This window comes from Manacus candei, unplaced genomic scaffold (genome assembly GCF_025592945.1).
Source record: "Manacus candei isolate 608988 ecotype Guabito, Panama unplaced genomic scaffold, ASM2559294v1 h1tg000047l, whole genome shotgun sequence".
Taxonomy (NCBI): domain Eukaryota; kingdom Metazoa; phylum Chordata; class Aves; order Passeriformes; family Pipridae; genus Manacus; species Manacus candei.
In genome coordinates, this window is record NW_026138095.1 from 7,931,857 (window position 1) to 7,957,187 (window position 25,331).

The 25,331-nt window shown below is 42.1% G+C and overlaps 2 protein-coding genes across 5 annotated transcripts in view; one reads left to right on the forward strand and one right to left on the reverse strand.

Annotated features, from left to right (window-relative positions):
• Window positions 1–25,331, forward strand: part of SEC14L1 (SEC14 like lipid binding 1) — a 41,365-nt gene that overhangs the window by 3,326 nt on the left and 12,708 nt on the right. For all 4 annotated transcript variants that reach the window (XM_051797503.1, XM_051797504.1, XM_051797506.1 and 1 more), the window contains exons 3-8: window positions 20,191–20,340; window positions 20,433–20,564; window positions 22,615–22,743; window positions 23,000–23,234; window positions 23,962–24,071; window positions 24,814–25,003. In XM_051797503.1, coding sequence (XP_051653463.1) covers window positions 20,191–20,340; window positions 20,433–20,564; window positions 22,615–22,743; window positions 23,000–23,234; window positions 23,962–24,071; window positions 24,814–25,003 — 946 coding nt within the window. The remainder of the gene's footprint in view (window positions 1–20,190; window positions 20,341–20,432; window positions 20,565–22,614; window positions 22,744–22,999; window positions 23,235–23,961; window positions 24,072–24,813; window positions 25,004–25,331) is intronic.
• SEPTIN9 (septin 9) overlaps window positions 24,168–25,331 on the reverse strand; it is a 512,715-nt gene continuing 511,551 nt past the window's right edge. The window contains exon 11 of the mRNA XM_051797520.1: window positions 24,168–24,489. Coding sequence (XP_051653480.1) covers window positions 24,358–24,489 — 132 coding nt within the window. The 3' untranslated portion in view covers window positions 24,168–24,357. The remainder of the gene's footprint in view (window positions 24,490–25,331) is intronic.

Here is a 25,331-nt window from a genome sequence, read left to right on the forward strand (position 1 = left end):
ATACTTCCATTTCTTTTTATCTTATTCCTAAAGCTGCCTCCAGTATTACACATGTAGGTCTTGCTCTTGCAAACACTTCAAGGCAGAGAGTGGTTATTTTCCTGAGCACAGAAGAATCAGACTGTGATGTGTTTAAGGTCTTTTAGGACCTTATTACACTGACAGCTGGGCTTCAGGTGGTTTCTAATTTAAATTTGATGGTGTATGTAACTTCAGCCTTCAGTGGAGTTCTACTGGCTCTGATATCAATCAGCCAAAATGAGTTTCTTGGACGAAATTCTCTGGCTGTTTGCTGGACTGATAAATCTTCACCTCCCTGTCGAATTGAAGGCAAAAAATTCTTCCCTTGAGTTATTTCTTCAAAGATATTTTAAGTCAAAGTGCTGATATCAGGATTTTTCCCAACTCTTTATTGGGTGTAATTAGAAACACTTCTGACTATTAATATGAACTGTGAGTTCTCAAGCTGTTCTGTGTCTTGGAGGTAATATTTGAAAAATAATCTTTACCAAATATTAGGTCTTCCTTACTTTAAGGCTTTTCTTTGGAGAGAAAGAGGCTGTGCTGCATATGCAGTTAGGATAAGACAGTAGTTGAAAAATTAAAAGTGAACTAAGAGGAGAAGAATGTTTATAAAAAGAAACAGCTGAACAAGATCCTTTCTGGGACTGGATGAGCGATAACACACATGATTTATTTAGTCTGTGTCAGGGCAGTGAGTTATCACTTGAACTCGTTCAGAATGTGAGCACTGGATGAACATCCTCCTCCTGCCATGTCGCTTCTGATTCTTAAAACTTGTAAAATTCCTGGAGGTGATCCATCAAAACTGTCCATGCATTTTGTGAAGGGTGTGGAGGAGTTGCCTCCATGAGCCAAATTCTGTAAGGAGTATAAACAGTATATGTTAGCTTGATGCTTTGTTACTGTTTTGTTACTGTCTTCCCTCGGTGGAATAGTGATTGCATGAGTTGATGAAGTATTTCTGGAAGGAATATTCGTGTCAAATTTTGTGCTCACTAAAGTGGAAGCACTACGTTGCATATTCTCAACAAAGAAGTGCTATAATGTTGTTTTAACAGTGCCACCAGCTCTTCTGAAAGGAGGTGCGTGGCCTGGCATATACCAAACTTGAATTTAAAGCACCCAACAATGACTTAACATATTTTATTTGATTCTTCTCTTCCCCTCTCTTTTATTTGCACCCAGCCTTTGAGAGAAGAACGTGTCCTCAAAGAGAGGTTTAAACCCACACACCAGAGATACTCACCTGTCACCAGTAAAAAGCCCTTTGGAGAAACCTTTGTTTGGTGAATGTGGCAGCAGGGTTTTGTGTGCTGAGTTATCTAACAAAAATCACTGTTTCTAGCCTGGCTCTTGTTGCGTGGGATCTCATCTTCATCTTAAGGTGCTGAGTACTTTTAAAAATGTTGTTTGGCAAATTGTCCTCCTTTTCCTGGGTTTTCTGTGGAACTGAAGGAGTAATTCACTCTGTAGAGTGGTAATGAAGTTCACCAGTGTCAGTGAAGTGATGTGAACTTCACTGTAAAGATTTCCTGGAGGATACGTGTTCCAGTTACAAAGTGGAACTCATTAAGTGAAACTTAATATTTAACCTTCAGATAGAGAAATCAGCATTAAATTCTTCTTTTCTGCCAGCAACCAAATGAATGCCACTTGCAGAGTGGGTCATTTAGACTACAAAATTCCTATTTGCCCACTTTTCCTTTCCTGGGTTTTCAAGAGGTACTTGAGGGAGAATGGAGCACAATCAGCATTCCATTCATGCAGCTCTAGTGTGTTTTGAGAGAACTTTGTTCTCTCTGTGAAGTGTGAGTGCAGCTCTATATTGAGACAAAAAACTGAATTTAATTCCACTTTGATCTAAGCCAAGATTGACAAGACAAGTGCTTTGCAGACAATTATGACATAAAGACTTTTAAAATAGACACAGTTAAAATTCTTTTCCTAACTCCAATTGATGTTGAAAATAAGTTCCTCTGTTAATGCTCCTCCACTGAAATCCAAAGCTCATCTGTTGAACCCTAATATAGCTCTATGGCAATGTCCTTCAAGGCACAACTCCTTCTCTCCCAGGTCTGGGAGGGTATTGGGGAGGTTCTGTGGTTGGTAGAGGTCAGGAGATCCATTGCTGAAAGCTTCTTGCCTGCTTCATCATTAAGGGCCAGCTGTGTAAAATCTAGTATGAGCTACTTCCCGTGGAGATTTCCTTTTACTGGCAAATTGTGTGGTTCCAGATAACATCTAAGATGCAAATCTTGTAAGGAAACTGTGTTCTGAACTTGAAAAGACTGAAGAATCACAGGCCAGAAATTACCGTGTTTTAGTCTGCCACACCTAACACAGGCACGATGATTTCACCAAACATTTTCCAGAGCTGACCTGATGATTTTTGGCTGTTCTGTGGCGTATCTGCCATAATTAACTTCTTGAAATCTCTGTGTGTTAGTGTGCATCTATATATTTTTAAAAAGCACCCAGGGCCAACAGCTTGCACAGCTGTTCATCAGACTGAATAGAATCTCGCCTGGCTTTTCCTCCTGTTCCTGCTGGAGTTTACGTAATGCTGGAAGCAGCTGAAATGTGGAAAAATGGCTGTTTACTTAGACTCACTTGTCAAGTTACCAAGGTTAAATATACTGGAGAAAAACTGAGAAGCTGCTTTTATAAAACTTCTAAAGATTACAGATTCAATTTTTTTATATTAGCTTAAAGAGATTTAAATTTAAAGTAATAATACAGGGACTTTGCTGAGTAAGTAGTTCTTAATATTAAAAGGCAGTTAAGAACTTGAATCTTCCTTACCACACGAGGCTAAAATTAACTTCGGAGATTCGCAGCTCATTTTCAGTCTGACATACTTTAGATAATTCCCCTTGAGTTTAATTTCCAAAGTAAATTTAAATAATGAATAATCAGCTGCAATGGCATTCCAAGGGTGGAATGCAAATGGAAAATAAATAAGATTTTGGAAAAAACACACATTGAATCGAACCATTGACCAGAGGGATTTTTTTTTTTTTTTCAGTTTCTGGAAGCTCTGTGAAAAATTTATTGCTCTTCAGCCCATTTAGAAAAAGACCTATATACAGCCACAAATTACTTAGTTTCAGAAATAAATGTGAATAAAAAAATCCATCTCAACATTTTTCCTTTGTTCTGATGGAATATCTAAAGTATCTCAAGCATGAATCTTTCCTACTAAGTATAATGTGTAGTGCCTTTCATTATATTATCATTTTAATGGTTCAGATTTGCTGCTTTTGGACAGCAGGCTGCCTAGCTTTCTTTGTTTTTATAGATCTGAAAAAGCAGTTTTTAAGGTCTAGCTCATGAATTAAAGTATCCCTAAATTACAGGTGAGTAGTAAGATTGTAGATGGGATAAAGACACTTCAGCAATAAAGTAGATTAGAAAAAAAATTATCTATTTTTACAGATTGACAAATCAAAGTATAATCCCTTGATCTAGATTGTAATGAGCTTCCTGATCAGGCAGTACATTATATTGTCATTATAAAAGTTATTACTTTAAAAAGTAATTTAACCCCCCCCAAACTGCATCAAGTGCCACACCTGCACACAGATCCTTGCAATTTTTATTCCCTCCAGTCTCATTTTCTTTTTCCTGGAAAAAATGCATTCCCCACACATCATGTGAAGAGGGGCTGAGAGGCTGGTGAGGAAACGGAAGCTCTTCTCCAAGTGCTTTTGAAAGCACAAAGTAGGCTTTAAATGTACTATATATCCTATATATATCCTCTAAAGAATATATAGGATTTGTCTTGGGTGCTTAAACCCCAGGGAAGGGAACAGCCTGAGCGTCCAGTCCCAAAACTGCTCGGCTGTTTTCCCTTCTGTTCTAGAACTCCCAGGCTCTCGTCCACTCTGCTTCCTGCCTTTGTTGAAAACTCGGGTTTATTTGCTATTGGAAATGTGTTGGTAAAACTGCAGTGGAGCAGAGCCTCGTGTGGAATTTCTGGTTTTATATGAAGTGCCTGCAGTTTCGCTGCTGGTTTGCGTCGTTGGTGCTCTCCCGTGTCAGCACACACTGTAAAGAACAAATGACTCTTTGGCCACTTGTTTGGGTCGAGCTGTGGGTAACAAACAAATGTGAGAGTTCACTTGAGCACTGGGGAAAAATATTGACTTAGCAGCCTGCTAACTGTGCCCTTCTCGTGTTATTTCATGGCTTGCTTAGATATTTCCATGGCTGACTGTTTCCTGTTTTGGGTTTTTTTGTTTGTTTTTTCTCTCTGGGCAAACACATGACCTGACTGTGGCTGACAGCTGCAGTTCTCTTGTTCCCCAAACCCTTTTAGTCAGTTTTTTACAAGTCTTTTACACTTTAAAAGCTAAACCACCACTACTGTCACACTCTGAAAGGTGTCAGTAGAAGAGAAATGTGTATCAAAACACTTCTTGTTGCTTTGTTCTGAAAGCACTCCAAGCTTTTTACCCTTTGCAGGTGTTTTAGCTCTGGTGTGAAGTGCTGCTGCTCAGCCAGGTGATGTTTCCTTTGAGTTAAAACTCTTAAACAGGTGGGAGTGTGGCAGGAAAGAAGTGGTTTCACATTTTGGAGGGTCCTGGATGCTCATGGTACTACATCTGATCTGAAAAAGGTGTAACTTCATGCCCACGGTCTAACACGTGGTTAGCCTTTAAGAAGCATGTATAAAAGCCTTCAAAACCCTGTGGGAAAGAGAGATGGTTATTTTTTCAGTGTTAATTAAAAAAACCATATTCAGTGAGAAGCCAGGGGTGGCCTAGAGCTCAGAATGAGGTGTTTCCATATGGCATGGCCAGCTATGTGCACCTCCAGCGGGGACAGTCTGTGCTGCCTGTTCTGTGGAGCTCTTACACAGAGGAATATCTCCACTGCTGTGCTTTTAGGAAACAAGCACTTCACGAAAAAGGGAGTGGAAGGAGATCCTGAGGGACTGGAGGCCGCCCCTGAGCACTTCCCATAGACCACCTTCAGTCAGAATCCAGAGTTTGGAATGCAGAATTGAGGGAGTGTTCATTGTAACCAGGATTACTCTTGCTTTGCACACAGTTTGGATTCAGCGTGTTTCTGGGGGGAAGGCTGGCGGGGTAATCTTTAAACTGTTGCATTCTGAATGTAGAATGAATCTTCTGAGAATATGCAAGGAAATCTGTTAATTAGCTCAAGTTGAAATTAATTACAGGTTAGTCTTAAATGATCTATTTTCTTTTCTCCCAAGTGAATTCGTCTTCCAGTTTTTCGTGTAGTTTAAAATTAGCCTGTATGTATTCTAAATTGAGAACTAGGCTGTTAAGCTGAGTTATTAACTTTTTATCTCGTTTTTGTGATATAGTTAAGACAGGTCGGGTTAGCAGCTCATGTAAAATGTTAAGTTAGGCCTGTTACAGGTAATTTAATAATTTGGCCTTCTCACAGTCAATCTGCAGCTGGTTTCAGTCAGTGGTGGTTGAGGTCAGAGCCATGCCAAGGACCCACACTGGTGGAAGATCTGGTGGCAAGGTGGTGGGAATCTTGTGTTGGAAGAACCATCTGGCATTATCTGGGTTCCACCTCAGCGTGGGGCAGCACTGCCAAAAGACTTACAAGCAAGCAGTGAGCCATCAAAATTTCCCTGGAGTTCTTGGCTTTCCTCTGCATTGCTTTTGCCCGAGTAATGCTGATTTCAGCCCGCTCCACAGAGGTTTTCAGCCTGTGGTTCACGGGCTCTCTGTTCTAAGGGTCAGAGAAACATCACCAAGTATGTGGTTTCCCATTATAGCTCAGCTGGTGTTCCAGGTTGCTGCTCTTGCTTTTTTGCAAAGGCAGGTTCATCAGTTAGGGAGACAGGCTGGTCAGAAGCTGTCCTGGAGGAAAGGAAGATAAATAAACCTTGCTGGCCCCATTGCTGAGCACCCCTGTGGGAGCAGGTGCTCATCCCCCCTGTGCTGTGGGTGAGCTTATGGCAGCTGGCCCCAAGAAAGAGCGAGTCAGCAGGGCATTTGTCAGGACACGTTGGGCTGTGGGAGCCCTTGATTCCATGGGGAAATAATTAGGGATCTGCAGTCTGAAAAATGCAGAAGTGGGGCTGCTCTAACGGTAAGTGAAGGGGCCATTAGAAACCTGATTCAGCAGCCTTCAGGTATTATTTAGCAGTGCAAAGTACTTGCAAATTGTGCTTAATGGCTCGGAGTTGTGGGTTCTGAGAGTTCCTTTGGCATGGAGGGGCATCTGTCCTCACCTTAGAAAAATGAAAATTAAAAATTTATATTTTGTAAATTCTAACAGGGCCACGTGCGAGCAGACTGGCTGTTTTGCTTTGTATTCACGTATAAAACTTCATATTTGAGCATTCTCTATCTTGGATTCCTCTTGGGTTTTACTTTATGATAATTAGGTTTGAGTTCTATATATCAGCAAATTTGAAAATAAAAATATCACAGGGCTGTTGGAACCTGCCAGGTTTAACTCTGGTGACCACAGAGGGATTGTGGGAGGGAAGCTACCCTTTTGTATTAAAAATGAATTTTTATTTACACTGTTTTAATTCTTAATTATATATGTATGTGCTCTCTTAAAGTAGCATTTCAAGGCTTTGTCATGGTCAGATTTGTGAAGCTAAATATCAAAATCCATAGGGTTATGGATTACATGTGGGATAATTACAGCAGTTTTCATTCTGACATTATTTATATTCTCAAAACTTGACTGTAGATGCCTTTGGAAATATATGCAGATCAATTTGTGTAGCAGTTGAAAGCTACATTGCAAACCTCAACATTTCAGCCTCTCTGATAACTTTCTGCCTCGCCTACTGCTGCTGTAATATTGGATCATATCACTTTGGTAATAATAGATCTCATTCTGTGAAAATGAATATTTCCCTGCTGATGGTCAGGATGGTGACGTGCCATTCCTAGTTGTTTGTGCCACAGCAGAAGGGAATGGTTTCCTGAGGAGAGCACTTCCTTTCTGGAGTGCTTTGTGTCTCTCCATTCAGTGTAAAATGGGAATGCCAGGGACACTCAGTCCAGCTCAGGAACATCAGTCAGCAGAACCTCTTCCAGAGGATGTGTTTTTCCTGGCTGTTTCATTCAGTGTGTAAATTATACTACATGATTTGCAAAACTGTCTGTGCTGTGCAATTCATTGGCTTGTAGATAAATTCTTCATTACTGAATTCACGGCTCTCTGAAATTACTTATTTCTATTGAAGTGTTTCATGGTCTGTGTGGTGCAGCCACTGATGTTGTAATGAACAGGATTTAAAGCAATTTCTCTTGAACTTGTTTGTTCCTTGTTGGCTAAACCTATTCATGCTTTTGTTTGCCTTTCTTTGCTGTAAAGGAGGGTAAGGAACAAAGAATTGATTGTCTCTAATCTATGATTTTAATAGCATTTTAGAAAAGAATTAAACAACTCTAGACTGTTCTTTTTCAACTGACTTATGTTTGAAGGGAGGTGATATCTTTGTATTTTGTTGGGAAGCAGATCCAGGGGTGCAGAAGCTGTACAACCTTACCCTGCCAGTGGTATTACCTGGTTATTGAGACCTGAGAGATGTATTTGGTTATGGGGAAGGGGGTTGTGTTTGTCTCTTAACAGGGACCACAGAACTGAATTGCCCCATAAGACCTCTCTCACTGGAGTGCTGTGTTTCTGGCAGAGGCTAAGGGCAGTATCTGCCTCTAGGGGAGAGGATAAGAGTGAGATAAACATATGGTAACACTCTCTTAGGATACTCTCATCCTCCAGCAATGTGTCTTGACAGCCCTTCTGGTCCCGAGTGTGCCGTTGTCTGTAATAACACTGCATGTGCTGGATTTCTTGTGCCTCCCAATTCCTTTCTGGAACCAAGTGAGCTCTGTCATGTCACCCTGACACCCTGTGCTTCATGACATGCTCTGTCAAGTGATAGATCCCTTCTCTAGAGCCTGGCTCTGGCTCAGCCTCCCTCCTCCTTCTCGTGTTGGAAGAGGCAGTAAAACCAAACTCGGTTCTCTGTGCTGCCTGCCCTGGTAGGTATGTCAGTTTTTAAATACTCATTTTCGTGGTGTTGAGTCTGTTCAGTAGTTTATGATGTCATGTAAGGAACCCCTGCTTTGTACTGTTGATCTTCCACCATCAGTTTTTAACCTTTCTGAGGATCTCTGATACATCAGACATGGATATAAGGTAAAGAAATTTTTTTTGTTCCACTTCACTTCCCAGCTTAAGAGCTAAATAGCCTGTGGGCTCCAAACCCTATCATGCTGCATTTTGATGGCATTCCATTGACATTAGTGAATGGTCAAGTTTTAATTGGTGTACTTAAAAAAAATTTAATTGGTTTGCTTAATAGAGTATGGCTGCTTTCTGTCTGGAAGGTAATATCTTGCTGGTCCAAAAGCCAAACTGAGACCTTTACATTAATTGAGCCGTGCTGTTTATCTTGAATTATGTCCTTCTGGCAAAGCTCAATGTACTGATTATGGTCTTGGAAGAGTGAAATCACCAGTGCAGGGCTTAGAGGCCAACTGCCTCTGGGCCAAATGAAAACCTGGTGGGTGAAGTCTGAGGCAATGAAGTCAAACCTGTTTCACTGAACCGTCATGGGGAGGGGGGGATCTGACTGGAGATCAGGAGACTTTGTTTTTTGTGGTAGTACAAGTCTTTACAGACACTGGTTTAATGAGGAATTCTGAGCCCATACTGTAGCAGTGCTGTAGTCATCCTTTCCTCCTCCACTCCTAAATTAAATTTTGTCTGCACAGTAATAATTTTATTTAAAATAGCCTAACATATTCCAGATGTTAAACATGTTTTAACAGACCTTCTTATTGAAAGTGTCTCTGATTCTAAGACCAAACAAGTGACGAATACTAATTATAGGGCTCATAAAAGTGAGACTTGAGCGTGGTACAATAGAGCAGTAGGGAATATTTGACTGTTCTAAAAATAGATCCTCAGTGGACACAGTGGGATTGCAGCTGAATTTTAAAGTAAAACTTTGGTTCCTCTTCAGAGGAACCAGACATGCAATTTTGTTAACTGGAAAAGGAAAGGGGAAGCCAAGTTCCAAATTCTGCTTTCACTGTGACAGCACCCTGTGCCTTTGAGATGCCTGTTGGCAGCACAGAACTTAGCTGTGATTGTTCAACTGCTGTAAGACAAGTAATGGTTATTTACAATAAGTGGGGAGACAAGCTTTATGGTTTACAGTCGTTTTTATGTGTGCCTCTTAAAAAATTTAAAGAAAGATATGTCCCTGTGTTATGTAAAGGTTTGTGTATTGCCAGCGTTGCAGGGAAATAGGAAGTGCTTGGGAATAGCTCACATTCCCCAGTAATCACATGTCAGTCTCCAGGCATTTAAGCTTTCACTGGCCTGTGGCCAGCCTGTGCTGTGATGCTCTTTTGGAGGTCAGCCTCTTCTCCATAGTACTTTAACCTTGAGCCAAAACAGTCGTGTCCTGTGCAATTGGGGTCAGAAGCCAAGTTTCCTATCATAGGAACTCCTGAAGTTGACTCTTAATTGCAGGGCACGTTCTGTCAAACACAGTGTTGTGCTGGGAGCTGTGTGGCTTCTGGGCCAGGCTGATTTCCATCTGTCCTGCTTGGGACACGGGCAAGGCAGACTTTTTTTTTTTCTCTTTTCTGAACATGGAGTGGTTTTGCAAATGCATTTAATATAAACAAGCTACAGTGAAATTGCAGGTCCATCTGATACTGCTGTTGCCCCCACTGGGTCAGGTACGGTCTGTGTATACTGAAGGGCAGCTTGGAGCAGCAGGGCTGCAAAGTCTGTCCTTGATATTCCACCTTCAGCCTAGACCAGAGCAATGTAAGTTGCTTTCTTTCTAACCAGCAATTTGATCTTGGTCTCAGTCATAAGCCAGCCTAACCTGAGTGATCAGGCTTTCCCAGCTTACTCCAAAGGAAAGGAAGATTAAAATTATTTTATTTGCATTTATTATTTATTTGCATTGGTTGGGGTTTCTGTCCTTAATCTTTTGGGGTTTTTTGAGGAAGGAGTAGTACTTGCCCAACTTCTCTATTCCAGCTTCTCATTTTAGAGATTTGTGTCTCAGGATTGTGCAAAGCCTGCAATTGAAGTTAGGCTTGCTCACTCTTTAGTGGAGTGGCACTGTGCTTTGGGCTCTTTTGGGCTGTCTGGGCTTCCCAAAGGGAGGAAGAGAATTAATGATTCTCTGTGAGTGCCTGGGAGGCAAAGCAGGTTTAACTCCAAAACTCCTACACAAGCTGTCCACTTTCTCCTCATACCCCGCCCTGGTCATTAATGTGTTGTCTGAGGATGGACATTCAGGCTCCCAGACAAGAATTGTGTCAAGTGTGACACAGTTCCACCTGTGCAGGTTTATTTAGGCAAACCACAGGTGACTCAGATCTGTTTTAAAGAAACCACTCTTCAAATTAAAGTCCCGTTGAGGCATGCCTGTGGTTATTGAAGATCCTCCTTTTACAGATAAAACATGTCTTCAGGTCAGCTCCTTTATCCCCAAACTGTTCTGCCTGCTGAGCCGGTGCATCTTTTACCACCAGAAATCTGAAAGAAGCTGCATTAAATCAGTGAAGATGTAGTTTTTATGTGGAAGAACATGGCATCTCTGCGTGTAGCAAAGTGGTTCTCAGATGGTTAAGAGCCAGTTCCCTTCCTGTTTCATTGCATGCAACATAAGCCCCTGTAATTTTGACGGTAAAGCTTCTCTGTGACCACTTTTCTGACATAAAAAACTCCCAGATGTTGAATAGGAAGGGTACACTGAGGGGGGTAAAGTACTGATCTGTGTAGAAAGAGCCTGTGTGGGTGGCTTGACTGGTCCCATCCCTCCTGAGAGCTGAGGTTTCTGTCTGGCTGTTTTTTCCTGGTGCAGGAAGGAGGCCCTTGGCTCGCTCGGGTGGGTTGGTGGCCGCACTTACGTAACTCGACAGCCAATTACCAGTAAAATTCCACTTACCTAGAAGATTGCTTCATAGCCTGTTTTGGATCTCCTGCTTTATTTATAAGGCCTAAATTATTTTAATGAAATATTAAAGTATTAGAGTAACTTTATTCATGCTTGAAAACACTGGATACCAAGGCTGAGATTCACCAGCTCTGGAGCCAATACATTTATGCTCCAATATAGATGCAGTTTGCTGCAGACCTTGCAGTCCCCCAATAACACTTTCCTCCTGCTTTTTGGTGGACTGGGCAGTGCTGGGTTAATGGTTGGACTGAATGGCCTTAATAGTACTTTGCAGCCTGAGTGAGTCAGTGATTCTGTGCCCGAGTTCATTACACCTCAGAGGGACTCAGGGCCCAGGTGACCAGAACTGGCCTGCAGGGTAGCTTTTAGGGCTGTTTAAAACACCAGGTTATGCATTTGATCTGGATTTGGAACTTTCTTAGAGCCAATAGTGATCAACACTGTAACCATGGAAATGCTGCCTGAGCTACAGAGATGGACAGAAATGCCAGTATTTGTGTGTTAGTGTGGTTACATTCACTTGGAAGTGCTTTGTAGCAGTTCAACACATGAAAGGTCCCGTTGTCAGAAATCCAGGCTGGTGTGTGATGTGCCGTGTAAAACAGCACTTTAACTGGGAGCTATCAAACACACGGTTTCCTTTATAATACCATTTCATGATGTTTGTGATTGTCCATGTGTATAAACTATTGTTATGCCCCAAATTTAACAGGAAGTTATTCCTTTTACACTGCAGAAGACTTGGAAGAGATTAAATAGGTGTGAAGTAGCCTGGACTGTGTCTGCAGAGCTGTGTGGAGATAAAGCTCTGTTATGTGTAACAGGGCTTTGCTCCTTGTCAGAAGCCACAGGGAGTCTGTTCTGAAGGGTTGTTTTTGCTTCCCCATGTACATCCCTCACGTGCTTTGGATGAGTAGTGGTAAGTGCTGTCTGGAGCCAGAGGCCAACAAAAAATTCTCTAAATTTTAATGGTCTCAGCTGGAGTAACTTACTGAAGCTAAAGCACAAGAGTAACTTCTCTACCGTTTCCTGACTCCATAGAGATTTTCAGTTCACTGAATCAAAGCCCTTCATGTAAGATTACGAAGTAGTTATTCAATTTGGGTTTAGTCTTTGTGCTGGGTTATTTTGTAGTGGTTGTGAGGAACGTCCTCATTGTTCTCAGGCACTTTGTTTCAGGAATTTGCAGAATGGATGTGGAGATGGGAGGTTTTCTTGCTGTGTTTCTAGGATTTGAGCAGCAAATTGCTGTGCCTGCTTGGTATGACAGGCCTGTTAACCTATTTGGTAGAACAAATAGGTATTGTTTATTCAGTGGTGAGTCCATAAGATGATTTTAACAGGTAGAGTCTATTTGAAATGTGCAAGAAACTTAACTGGATATTTACTTAACTGGAAAGTACTGTGGGCTTCTAATACAGCTAAATGTAAAAATGAGCAGAATAGTCTTACCCTCTTCTTCATATGAAGTGTTAAGATCTGAAGCTTTATATAGTTAAACCAGGGGGGAATTTGAATGTATTGGAATAAATCTCTTCCTCTTTCTGTGTGGACTTTTGCAAGGTTGTAGTGGGTCATTTGTAGCAGTGTAGGGTCTGAAATCCTTTCCAGTGAAACCTGATTAAATCAAGAGAACCCCTTTAAACAAGTGTAAGCATCAAAAGAAGACAAGGAGGGGCAGGGATTATGCTCTTCTGTGCACCTGATAAAACCTTTTCTTCCATGCAGGACTCCTGAGTGACAGAGGAGCCATCAGGGGCAGGAATTTAATGGCTTTGGTTAATGCCAGGGAAAAAATGGTTTCTTGTCCACCTCTGCTTATAGATGGTTTCATTTTCTTGAGCTCCTGGTTTCCTGGAGAATTTCTCAGGAATTTTCATTTCCTTTCCACAGAAGGAGAGGCAAGTTGAGGAAGCTCAATTTACTGGCTGTTAAGCCCCTTAAGGCTCTCAGATGCTTTTCTCGAGGCAAGGATACTGTGAAGAGCAAGTCATTGTAGCACTTCATGCTCCAGCAAGGCCCAGTGAAGCCCTGGTGGTGTTAATGGAATGGTTTCTCTGGTGACCTTCAGTGTTTGTAGGTGTCTGGGCTGCTCAGAGCACAGGTTATTTAACAGCTGTGAGTGTTCCAAGCACAGGGAATGCTTGGAGACTGTGCAGGATCCATTAATGTCTGTAAGGCCAGGACTGATTCAGTGACAGTCTCTCCTGAGTCAGTTGAGCCATGGATTTTCTGATTATGAGAGACTGGGCAGTAAATTTGAGCACTCCTTCAGTGCAGTACCATAAATACAGCGTTTTAGGAATCTGAATGTCATGCTGCAGTACGTTTTTGAAGCATTGACAACTTTTCTTTCCAGATACTCTACTTGAAGGCTCTGATCACTGCACTGGAGAACAGCTGAGGTCATTTCTCCAGCTTGCTTTGCTTACTGTTGGAGAAATTAATTAGCCTTCAGTTAGAATTCATGAACAGCACCTGTGCAGAGTAGATTCTTGTTAGCACTTGTCTCGTAATTTGTATAATAAAGTGTTTTTGTGTAGTCTCTTGGGAAAAAAAAAACAACAACAAAAAATAGAACTTCAGGGACTAAAAAACTAATTGTAATTACAGTTCAAGGATTTGATGCATAATTATATAAAACTTTCATAGCCCCCTTTTTGAAAATTTTAGACCAACTCCATTGTTTATGAACTTTAAGGAGTGAATGTATTCCTGCAAAGTAGAAGCATTTGTGCCATTTTGGGCAATTACTGGGGAATGCTTTGCTTTGGAAGACTGTATGTGAACAGTGCTGTAAACTGACACTCTAAATGCACTAATGATCATTTAATTAGAAAGTCCAAGGTCAGTAGCACTTTCTACACTTGTGTAGTCAACAGGAAATTTTAGCTTCTAAAATAAAGCAGAACGTTTGTCTTACTGATAGTGGCTTGTCCTATTGATTTTTTAATTTTTTTTCAGTGTGACTTACAGAAGGGTTATTTATTTTATCTTGGATACACTTAATAGTCACCATTAATACTTAAATGGCCAAATATCATCTCATACCACGGAACAACAGAGGGTGAAGACAATATATCCTGTTCCTGAGTGACTTGTACCACTGTGGGGCAAAATGCTTTGCCTTAATTTTTATGATCCTTGAAGTAGCTCTCTTTCAGGTGAAGGATTATAATTTTTAATTTGGAGGGCTTCCACACAAGGTATTTCCTGATGTACTTTCTGATTGCTTAATCCAGTTCAGTGATAAGTTGTTATGCAAACATTTTGTTTGTTGATCTTGCTGTGACAGCCAGCAGGTTCATCATTGGTGAGCCTTGCTGGAAAACCTTTGGAGGAGTGTATTGTGTTCTAGTTCTAATTTGAACACTTTTAAACACTTTTTAAAGGTAGAAATTGCAATAGAAGGCTTAAACTTCCCCCCCCTTTTTAAAGTAAGGCATTGTGTTCTCTACATGGTCGAGAAAAGTAGTAGGGAAGGAAGGTCTCTTGCAGGTAAGGTCCACTTCTGCACACACCAATTGTGCAGTGGGTTATCATCCCAGTACTCTGTAAGTCTGACTAGTGATACCTTGATGGCATAAACTGGGCCAGAATTTACAGAGAAATCAAAAATAAGGATGGTTAAACTGCCTCTCATTTGTCTAGGGCCAGAAACGGTGCATATAGGAAATTTTTGTGTTTCAGGTGATACACAACCATTCACTGACAGGTCTGACCCTGCATGTCTCGTGCTGGTGGGTTGTCTGTAGTCCCCACAAACCTCATCTGTAACTAAAGCATTCTTGGCCTTTTCCAGAGAGAGAGTTCTAGAACTGAGTGGCTGCTGAGCAGCCCTTGTTTCCCAGTGATAGGAGAATAACTTCTCTCTTTGTAAATGAGAACGTTTAATGAAGTGAAAACGCAGTGGAGAGAAAAACCATTTAAGCCTCCTTTGAGCAAGGGCTGCTGTGGAGCTGCAGTGCTGGGAAAAGGTCACTGCAAAAAGCAAAGTGTAACTGTGCTGCTGGGACTGGCTGGGTACCATGAACGTGTCCTTGGAAGGCTGTTCCTCCTCCCAGAACTGGCTTCAGAGGAGGGTTTCTTTCCAGAGAGCTGACTCCCTCTATATTCAACATGTTTGTTCTTTCCCAAGCTGCAGTCTGGTTCACGTTCCTGTTGCTGGTGCCTGGGAGTGTTACCTTACCAAAAAAACCCCCTATTTCTAGAGCTTTTTGAGGTATATCCGCTCTAACCATCTGTTTTCTTCCACACCCCCCCCTCGAGCTGATCACTGCCGTGTGAGCTCACATCCCTCAGACACTGGCAGCGAGATCACACTGCTTTGTGCAAGCATAATGATTTTTAAATGGATGGATGGATTATAAGGAGAGAGGTAGGGAGCTCTGAACAGCACTGTTTGGGGCATGAGGAGGTGTCTGCTGGTCCGTGAGAGTTAATCCAGAATTGTTCCCTTCCAAATGCAGCTGCCAAGAATCTGAAACCTCTTGGTTGCCCTCCCATGAACCAGTGCTTTTCCTATTGATCTGCAGTGCTCTAATGCAGGGGGAGGAAGGGATGTAGTGGAGGAATGCAGGAATGATCAAGCTGCTGGAATGCAGCCTGTCGGGCCAGGGCAGCATCCTGCTGGAGCGACCCTTCTTGTTTCTTGTGTGTTTATGAATAATTCAGGAGTCCCACGTACTGGAAGTGTATAGGATTAGTGCCCACACGTAGGCAGGTGCTGCAGGCAGGAATTAAAGTTGGGATGTGGCACACATCGAGTGCTGCAGACTAGACTGGATTGCCAGGATGAATCTGCTCGTGGGTTCTCTTGAGGTGCCCTTGGAGAATGTTGTGCTGCTCTTGGAAGGTCACTGTTCCAGCCAGTTTGATCAGAAAACATGAAAAAAAAAGAAATAAAGCATCTTAAGAGCTTGATTCATGCAATTAAGGTGTATAAAGCACTCAATATGCTTCATTTTTCAAATGGTGACTGAAATTCCTGCTTATTCACTGCTTATTTTCAGTTACAATTTCTCTTTGGAGGATTCAGCTACTAGAACAGCAGAGCATCAGATTGCTTGCAAGATTTCTTTTTTTTTTCTTCTTTTCAGTACAGAAGGTAGTTTTGAGTCATCTAATGGAAATATCAAACAGTCCCTATCCCTGAAGGCAGGAGACTGGGAATATATTAATCTGGCCAGAGCAGCTGAGTAATTTATTTGCATAAATGACTGACTTTTCCCACTGAAGGGCTGAACACATGCCTGTTATCAAGGTATTTTATTAGCCCTGGGCATGGTTTGAGAAGCAAAAAGCCAGAAGTCTTTGGTCCTCAGCAAGAGTGGTTTGGGGTCATACCTAGATGCTGTTTTAAAGGTGATATGTTGAAAGGAACTTGTTATTCCTGATAGTAGAATTCCAAAATCTGAGGGCAGCAGCAGCAGCAAGTACAATTCCCTTGGCTATGAAAAACAACTGCAGTGGGTTTAAAATAGTCTGACTTCTGAAATGCTTTCATGTCTTTAAACACAGCTGAAATACTAGCAAGGATAAAAGTGGAATAAATCCTGTTATTTCGACTCTCCTCCGAGCATGAGTTGCTAAGGGAAGCAGTTGGAAAGAAGCTTTATTACAGTGCTGTTTTGGTTGAAATTATGCCTGTCAGTGCTCTTGCTGTTAACGTGCATTAAGAAAGTTAAATTTGCAGTTCAAGCTGCTTCACCAGACTGTGTTTTTCTTGATGCAGCTTCGAATATATCAGAGTATGCAAATGTTCCAGAGGCTGGTGGGACGCTGTAAAAAGTACATTATTGGGGAACTGCAGAATTGCAGGCTTAAAATCATCTTTTAACAGATCTGCACCCAGGTGTCTCTCTCTCAGCCAAAGAGGTGTTGCAGCTTCTCATGTCAAGCCCAGCAGCAGCTGTGGAGGTTTTGAGGGTGAACACATCTGGGCTTTTTACTTGTGCTCCACAGCAGAATCTGCACACACCATGTGTGTCACATGTGACAGGAGAAAATGGTCCTTGCAACACCATTCTTGGGTGCATTGAGTCCTACAGCAACAGCTTTTCATTCTTGCATGGAGTCCTTCAGGGTCTGCTGCAGCTTCTTTGCTTTTGAGGAACTAATTGTGTTTGGGATCCTGAGACAAAGGTGTGGACTATCTAATGATTTTATTTGTAAAGAGAGACCCGGTTTAACCACAACTCTATCATACAGAGAATTTGCAGCATTTTACAAGATACTGTGCTTTATCAGACTGCTGGAGGAACATTGGATAACGCAGTTCAGTTATTTCCTGTCTGCAAAGCTGCATTTGAGGCAAAACTTCTGGTTCAAAACACTTCAGCAACACAGGAAAATCCCTTCAGTTCTGTTAGAAAATAAAAGCAGTGTTTGATCTTCCTTTAATCTTCTCGTGCTCTTTTAATAGCCACAGTCTTGACCATGCATGTGCTGCCCTGACTCACGTGTCTCTTGCTGTGTTGTACCCCAAATTACAGGTTTTTTTTCCTGGGCTGTGCTGGTCCATGGTGAAGGAGGATCTATCAGTGTCCTGTAGTCTTTAGCAGCGTTTCCCTGCCCTCTCAGCACTGTCTGACACATGTGGAAGACACAACTATGCTCGAATCAGATGGAATATTTTGATGTGGCCGTGGTTCACTCTAATCACTTTTTATTCAAACCATGAATTATTCTGAGAAATGATGCATTACAAGAACATATTGCCAATGGTACATAAAAAAAAAAACAAACCACAGGACTAATTTAAGAGCTCAATAAAATTGACTGTGAACAGCTTTCAATACTCTGTGTGCATGTTCTTTAGGGAGGAAGAATCCTGTGTCGCTGTTAATCTCTTTGGAACCTTCAAGTAGTTTGCTGTAAGCAGTTCAGCTTGCCAGCTTTTGGCAGATAATTATTTTGTTCTCTTCCAAATTGAACACATTCAGTTCAGTCTTCCCATTCAGAACAACAAATTCTTCTTGGGCATTTCTTTGTTCACAGTTCAGTAAACGCTCAGGAGCAGGTAATGTTCTGATTTGCAAGCGTTCACAGGGCAAATGGGAAGTGTTTTGAGAACTAAGGTGGGAAAAACATCAATATGTGCAATGAAGGAGACTTGCAAAAGGGCTTGGCATAGAGGAGGCTGTTCAGATGGAGAAAATTCACTGTCATCTTAATGTAAAAAATACTTTGAAAATAGTGAGAAAAATGTTAAATATGTACTGCCCCTGCTCTCCTGTCTATAAAAAATGGTTATAACATGAGGTCCTCAAATAAAACAAAATAAAAGTATTAAATGAAGCAGTCTGAAAACGAGAAATACTTCTCAGTTTTGTTTCTTCTGGAAATCTTTTCTTTTTCTGACTTAGGACAACATTTAACTGCAGTTGTTGCAGTGAAAATAGGGGTTAATTTAGGAAGAATGCTGAGACTTGTTCAGTGAGAGGGCTGAGGTACTAAAATGTACAGCCTTCTGTCCAGAACAAGAGCCTTATAAAAGAAATAAGAAATTTCTTTGCCATACTAATAGGACCAAAGAAGGAAGAAACTTCTTATACCATGTTAATAGGAGCCATCCTCCCTTTGTGCTGGAGCTGTGAAAGACTTTTCCCCCCACTGCTGGCTCTTGTGTTCCAACACTAATGCTCTGTTACTTCTATTGTGCAGCCATCCCAGAGCCCAGAAATTATTGCTGTTCTTCCTTTAAACAAAACCAGCTGTGCACAGATGAACTCCTGAAGAAGGGACCGTGTGTCCCCCTGCCCTGGTTGTGCTTCTGGGGCCTTACAGAGGAGCTTTATGAACTCGGGACGGTCATGCTGCAAAAATGGATTAAAAATATGCACGAGGGAAAAAAGCCGGCACTGTTTTAGTGCCTTGCCCCGCTGTCACCATAGTAACACTGCCTTCAAACTGGGGTTGAACACTGGTAATAAACTGAAGTATTTTAATTGTTCTAAAGGGAGAATTAAGAGACCTTTTCTCCTCCAGGCCCACCATTGCATACTTTGTGCAGCTGCTGCTTATTTTGTTCCACACCCTCTCCCTGTTGGTGCTGCAGCCCAGCTGTATTCAGAGCAGTTAAAATCATCTATAAGGACAGGGTGGATATTTTAGCTCTCTTAAAGAGTTGTTTTGTGATGTTCTCTGAGGTTTACTTTATTTAATCTTTCTTCTGCATTGGGACACCTTGCAAAATCCTTTTCACCAAAGCCAGTGAGGTTCTGATAACAGCAAAACTGAAGTAATTGGGGATGTGGAAAGCAGGCTAAAGAATTAGTTACTTAAGAAAAAAAAAGGCAAAGAGAAGCAGAACTGTTGTAGTGACTATGAAAGAAAAGGAAAAAAATAACAGTTGTGTTGTTTTATATAGCCACAGTGGTTCTAAAACTAAAATTCAACGAGTTTATTAATGGGGATATCACCCATTTTCCTCTTACCTGTTTTACTGATCCCAGATTCTTTACTATCCTGTCTGAGTGTTTCTGCTTTAATGCCATCTTCTCTCTGTGTGTCAAGTATTTAGGAGATAACTTATTCAAATGACTTCATTCTTTCACCAGAATCAAAGCTGTTGCTAGCTCTGCATTATTGCAAAAACTTTACATTTTCAGGAGTGTGAAAGGGCCTCATTGTATTGCAAAGACTGACTGACTGTTGTTGGACAAAGCTGTGAGCTGATAAACTGCAGTGAAATCATTATGAACACTCTGCACAGGGAGCTCGAGAGCTCTGTTAGCTTAAGAAATAGCATTTGAAATGTTTTTATGAGACCTTTGGGAGCTGTAAGAAAATCCCTCTGGACAGCTTGGTGAAACACCGGTAATTAGCATGTGGGGGGTTTTTTTAATCCTACACATAATTGTTTTGTCCTGTGGTATTTTAGAACTAGAGGGTCTTATTTTCCTGTTACTGCTGACAAGAGGGTTGTCGCTGCACAAAACGAACAACTGCCTTTTTCAGAGGGAGGGGAGAAATGAGATATTCTGTGCGTTTTAAAAATCGTTTTACTGGAAAGGAGTGTATTAATAAATGCATTGCTTGGAATACACTGTGACTCTCAGCTGGAATGTGGACTCAGTGAAGCTCAGCCCCTTCCACGGACGCTCTGAAGGACATTGAGCCTCCAACTGCTGGTGACATCAGCGAAGGAATTCTGCGTGCGCCCTCGGGGATGAATTGTGATGGTCGTTTGCTTTCTTCTCTTTCCATCTGTGTAGGCATATGAAAGAAGGTTTCCTACGTGTCCTCTGATCCCTATGTTTGTAGCCAGTGACACTGTAAATGAGTACAAGAGTGAGGATGAAGCCATCCATGTGATCGAGCGGCGCTGTAAGCTGGACATCGACGCACCGCGGCTCCTGAAAAAGGTGATGAGCTTTTCAGTACCCATTTTATACTTCTGGATGGATCCTTTCACATGCATGTTGTATCTTAACACAGTTTACCTTCTCTTCCTCAGATTGCAGGAGTGGATTATGTCTACTTTGTCCAGAAGAACTCTTTGAACAGACGAGAGAGGACTTTGCATATAGAAGCCTACAATGAAACCTTCTCTAATAGAGTCATCATTAACGAGCACTGCTCTTACACAGTGAGTAACAGGCTCTTGGTGGTGCCACAGATGGAGCTAGATTAGATTTCAGGACTCACACAAACAGAAGTTGGGTTGTTCTTGGCTTTTGCCTTGCAAGAAAAAATAACCAGCACACTGCCATGAGTGATAATTGTTGTCAGAGTTAAATGTGACACACTTGCTCGAAGAACTGAGACACGTTTGGCACCCTCTTGCTTGAGCATCTTCTCAGAGAGCAGAACACAACACAATTTGCTGTGTTTGACAGCTCTGTTTAGGCAAATCTGTGGTCTGTAACAGCAGTGTGGGACTTGGTGAGGCTGATGACACCCTGACAGAACTGTCAAAGCAAAGTTCAGCAGAGCTTGTTTGCCTTCTGCTCAGCTCAGGCAGAAGTTCATCGAGTCAGTTATGTTTTAACCTATTTTTTTTGTTGTTCTTGGTCTTTAGTGCAGATGTTTTCTGATCCAGAGGAGTCTGGTGGCATGCCTGCTGCTCTGCTCTGGTCATGGTTTATTTCTGAATGGCTTAGCCTATGCCCATAGGCACTTAAAGCACAGGCTATAGCAATAGAACTTCAAATTGCTGTTAAAGGTCAGATCAAAGCTAACAAATGTAACTAATTTATCTCTATTGTAGCATTCCTTTTATGTACAGGTCATAACACTTTCTGTTGTGTACAGACCTGTGGTTAAAAGATAACTGGATGTCAAACCCACTTGACGCTATTATCTGATTTTTTTTTATTTTTATTTCTGCCATTATTTCCAAGGCAAGTTTAAAAACACTTTTCCCCTGCAGTTTTGCTGTGACAGCTCTGTTTAAACAGGGGAAATGCTGTACAGAAAAGTGCATGTGGTAAATATGTACAAAACACAACATTTCTTGCCCTGGATTTACTCAATTAAGGAATTACTTAGGTAAATACAAAACCAGATTTTTAATGGAAGAATAAATTGTTTCTAAAAGTTCATTCTTATTAAAGGTAATTGATAATTGAATTTACGAAAATACAGGAAGATTCTTACATGATGTTATTATTATTTGTACTTAGTTAGTCTGTACAGGCTATTCTTGTACCTCCTGTTCCCTAAAGCAGAAGAAGCAAAAGAAGGGAAGGTTTTTTTTTCTGTAGTTGTCTCCTTATAAAGTGTTGATAGTGTTCCAAGTCAATTTTAGCATGTTTTGAGGGGGAAGGGAACCCTAAGGCATCAGGACAGTTGCATGCTCAGAAATCCAGCATTTGTGTAAGGATGAGTTCAGAGCCCAGCCCTGAAATGGCTTAAACAAGTCTGTTTTAGCTGAAGAGAGTTTAGAAAATAAAAATATCAGCATCAATCATAGAATTTAGGTTGGAAAAAACCTTTAAGATCAAGTCCAACTCTAAGTACCAACATATCCATTTCAGGATGATCTCAGCAAACCAAGAGATGAGCTGAGAGGAGAGGTGGGAGTGCTCTAGGACAGAGTATTCAGCTACATGAGAAGTGTACACTTCTTTCTGTGGCCTCATCACGGGAGAAAAAAACCTAAAATAGTTTTCATTCTACGAAATACTGAGGTACCTCGTAGGTCAACGAGCAGCAGTGCATTGCAGGGTGTCTGCTGGGGACAGCAGTGCCTGGAGGTGCTCCCACTGCACTTGCTGCAGGGCTCAGCCTGGCTGAGCTGGCCCTGGGCTGTCAGTCACAGCAGGGAGTTCACTGGGGAGGCTTTTACCCTCTTGCACAGATAACACTGCAGTCCCAGCCCTTATCTAGAATGAGACAGGGTGTAAAATATGCCAGTCCTCTGGCTCTTGGCTGCTGCACTAGTGTTTCTCCACCCTCCTCTTTTGTGTTCATTAAAAAAAAAAAAAGAGCCATGGCACCCTAGGAGGGCTCCTCAGATTTTTGTCCTTCAGTGTTGCCTCTTCCCAGTAGTGTTTTGCAAGGGAAGGAAGACACTGCAGGTTCCTCTTGAATGTTATTTGACTGTGTGAACCTGTAAAACAAGAAACATTTCAAATAGTGTGAAGAGAAAAAAACCCTAAATGGGTAACTGAGCTGTATGATCTTTTAACTTGCAGGTCCATCCTGACAATGAAGACTGGACCTGTTTTGAACAGTCAGCAAGTCTGGATATCAAATCTTTTTTTGGTTTTGAAAGCACAGTGGAAAAGATTGCCATGAAGCAATACACCAGCAATATTAAAAAGGTGAGCCTGCAGTTGGGAAGGAGGTGCCTGGCTCCAAGTTACCAAAAGACAATGAGGCTGCTGCTAAGTAACAGGCTGCTCTGCTCAGAAAGCTGGGCTGCTTCCTCTTTAGCCTGGGGCAGTGTGTCTGTGTAGGGCTGTGTTTCAAGTGGAATCTTTACAGAGATCTGGCCACTTTATAGGTGTTCAGCCCAACCCTTTCTGTGTCTTAGGTGAGTGGTTTTTTAGTAGCTGAAGTAAATTTTCTTTTTTGAAGGGAAAAGAAATAATAGAATACTACCTGAAGCAGCTGGAGGAAGAAGGAATAACTTTTGTTCCTCGCTGGACTCCTCCTGTCACATGTAAATCAGAGAGCAGCACATCCCACACAAGGAGACCAGTCTCACCTGCTATTAATATACCAGAGTCTGCCACAAAGGAGGGCTTGAACAACAAGGAGATCCTCAACACCTCCAGCAGCCCCTCGGAGCCCACTGCAGGAACACCAGATGGTATGGTGGTCTGAGGTGTTTGACTGGGGTTCTTGGTACTGTAGAGCCTCTCAGCACTGTGCAGCTTCTTGTGGGCAGCTGGAAAAACTCCATGTTGGCTCTTTGTTTGGTGACATGTAATGTTAAAGTGCAGGCTTGCCAAGCAGTGACATGTGGGATAGCTCAGGGAGCTGTTACAGGCTGATCTAGTAAATGGAGATCAGGTACGAGCAGAAAAACTCTTCACTGCTCATTAGGTTGCAAATGAACAGCCTGCTCCTTGCCCTGAAATTCAGGGATGGGTATAAGTGTAGGAATAATGGGTAGGAAACAGCTGAAGCTTCCCTGGACACGGTCTTCTGCTGTGTCTGCCTTCCCCCTGTTAATAAGGGAATTTGGGAAAATTCTTGCACTGAGAGATCAAAGCTTCACTGAGTAATTCCTATAAACAGCAATCCCTGTGGTGCTCTGGATTGATGAGTCTGAATAGACTGGCAAAATGCTTTTGAAAATGTCTCCTTTTGCTCCTTTCCTTAGCTTGCAGAAGGAGAATTTATCTTCTTGATTAAGATGACTGTGTGTGTTGCCTTGCTCATCCTTGCATTGATTCGAAGAACCTTTATTCAATTCTGACTGCGCAGAACGCAGCAGCCGCTTCTGTGCCTGAGAGAGCAGCACAGCAGATCACTTGGTGCTTTGCCTGGGTCAGCCCAGGGCCACTCTAATCCCCTGCACCATCTCTCTTTAGACAAACTAGACGCAGACTACATCAAGAGGTACCTGGGGGACCTGACCCCGATGCAGGAGAGCTGCCTCATCCGGCTGAGGCAGTGGCTGCAGGAGACGCACAAAGGCAAAGTAAGTGACTGGTGAGCTCTCGTGGCTCAGAGCGTGTGATGTACAAAGTGGGCCTGATGAAACAACCTGCCACCCCCCCAGTGCCTGACTGTGCCTGTTAAGTGGCCCTCCATGATCAAAAACTAAATTAAAGCAGTGACTGCAGAAGGAGTTTGTTGTGACTGTCCAGCTGACTTTGCTGGCTGAGGGGCTTGAATAATCAGCGTGAAACCTCTCAGAATGTCAGTTAAACTGTCACAGGGCAATATCAGCAGTTTTTTAAGTCTTCCTGGTTTCTACAATAACCTTATTTTTGTATTTGTTTGCTTTGGCCAAACATCACAGTCTCAAATACTGAAAGGGAAGCAGTGGGGCCAGTTAAATCACTGATAGCAGCAAGGCTGGGTTTTTTCCAGTAGCTTGTGATTTGCATGTGTGTCTCAGCTTCCTCTTACTTGACAATGAAATACAGTCTGTGTTCTGTCCTGATTTATTTAAATTGGACTGACTTGGTATGGTCACACAGGTGGAAATGATTACATTAGAGTTCATGAAATTTTTATCTCCTTTATGAAGGTACCTGCAGTCCCTGACAGGGCTCATGACTGTTTCAAACAAAGGCTGATTTCCTTGAGTACCTTCCAGTGCTACACACCCTCCTCCTGCTCTGATGCAGGGCTGCACGTTTTTCAGCTTCTATTGTTTGTTTTTCTGTTCTTGTTTCAAACCTTGAGTACAAAACTGGGTTTGGTTTTGTGGACAGATCCCAAAGGATGAGCACATTTTGAGATTCCTGCGTGCCCGGGACTTCAACATCGATAAAGCAAGAGAGATCCTTTGCCAGTCTCTGACGTGGCGTAAGCAGCACCAGGTGGACTATATTCTGGACACCTGGAACCCTCCACAAGTACTCCAGGATTACTATGCAGGAGGCTGGCATCACCATGACAAAGGTATGGATATTGCACAGCCTCTCTGTGTTCTGAATCAAAGGTGACAGTTGTCCCTCTGGTTAGCTAGAGGGGACTGGGAAGATGGTTAGAACTTCTCAGTTGTTCTGTAATAGACACTTAAATTCATAGAATCACAGAAGGGTTTAGGTTGGAAGGGACCTTAAAATAATCTTGTTCCATCCCTCTGCCATGTGCAGGGGCAACTTCACTAGACCAGAGATTGCTCAGAGCCCTGTCCAACATCCCTGGCCTTGAACACTTCCAGGGATGGGACATCCACAGCTTCTCTGGGCAACCTGTTGCAGGGACGTTGCCAGCTCCCAGGAGC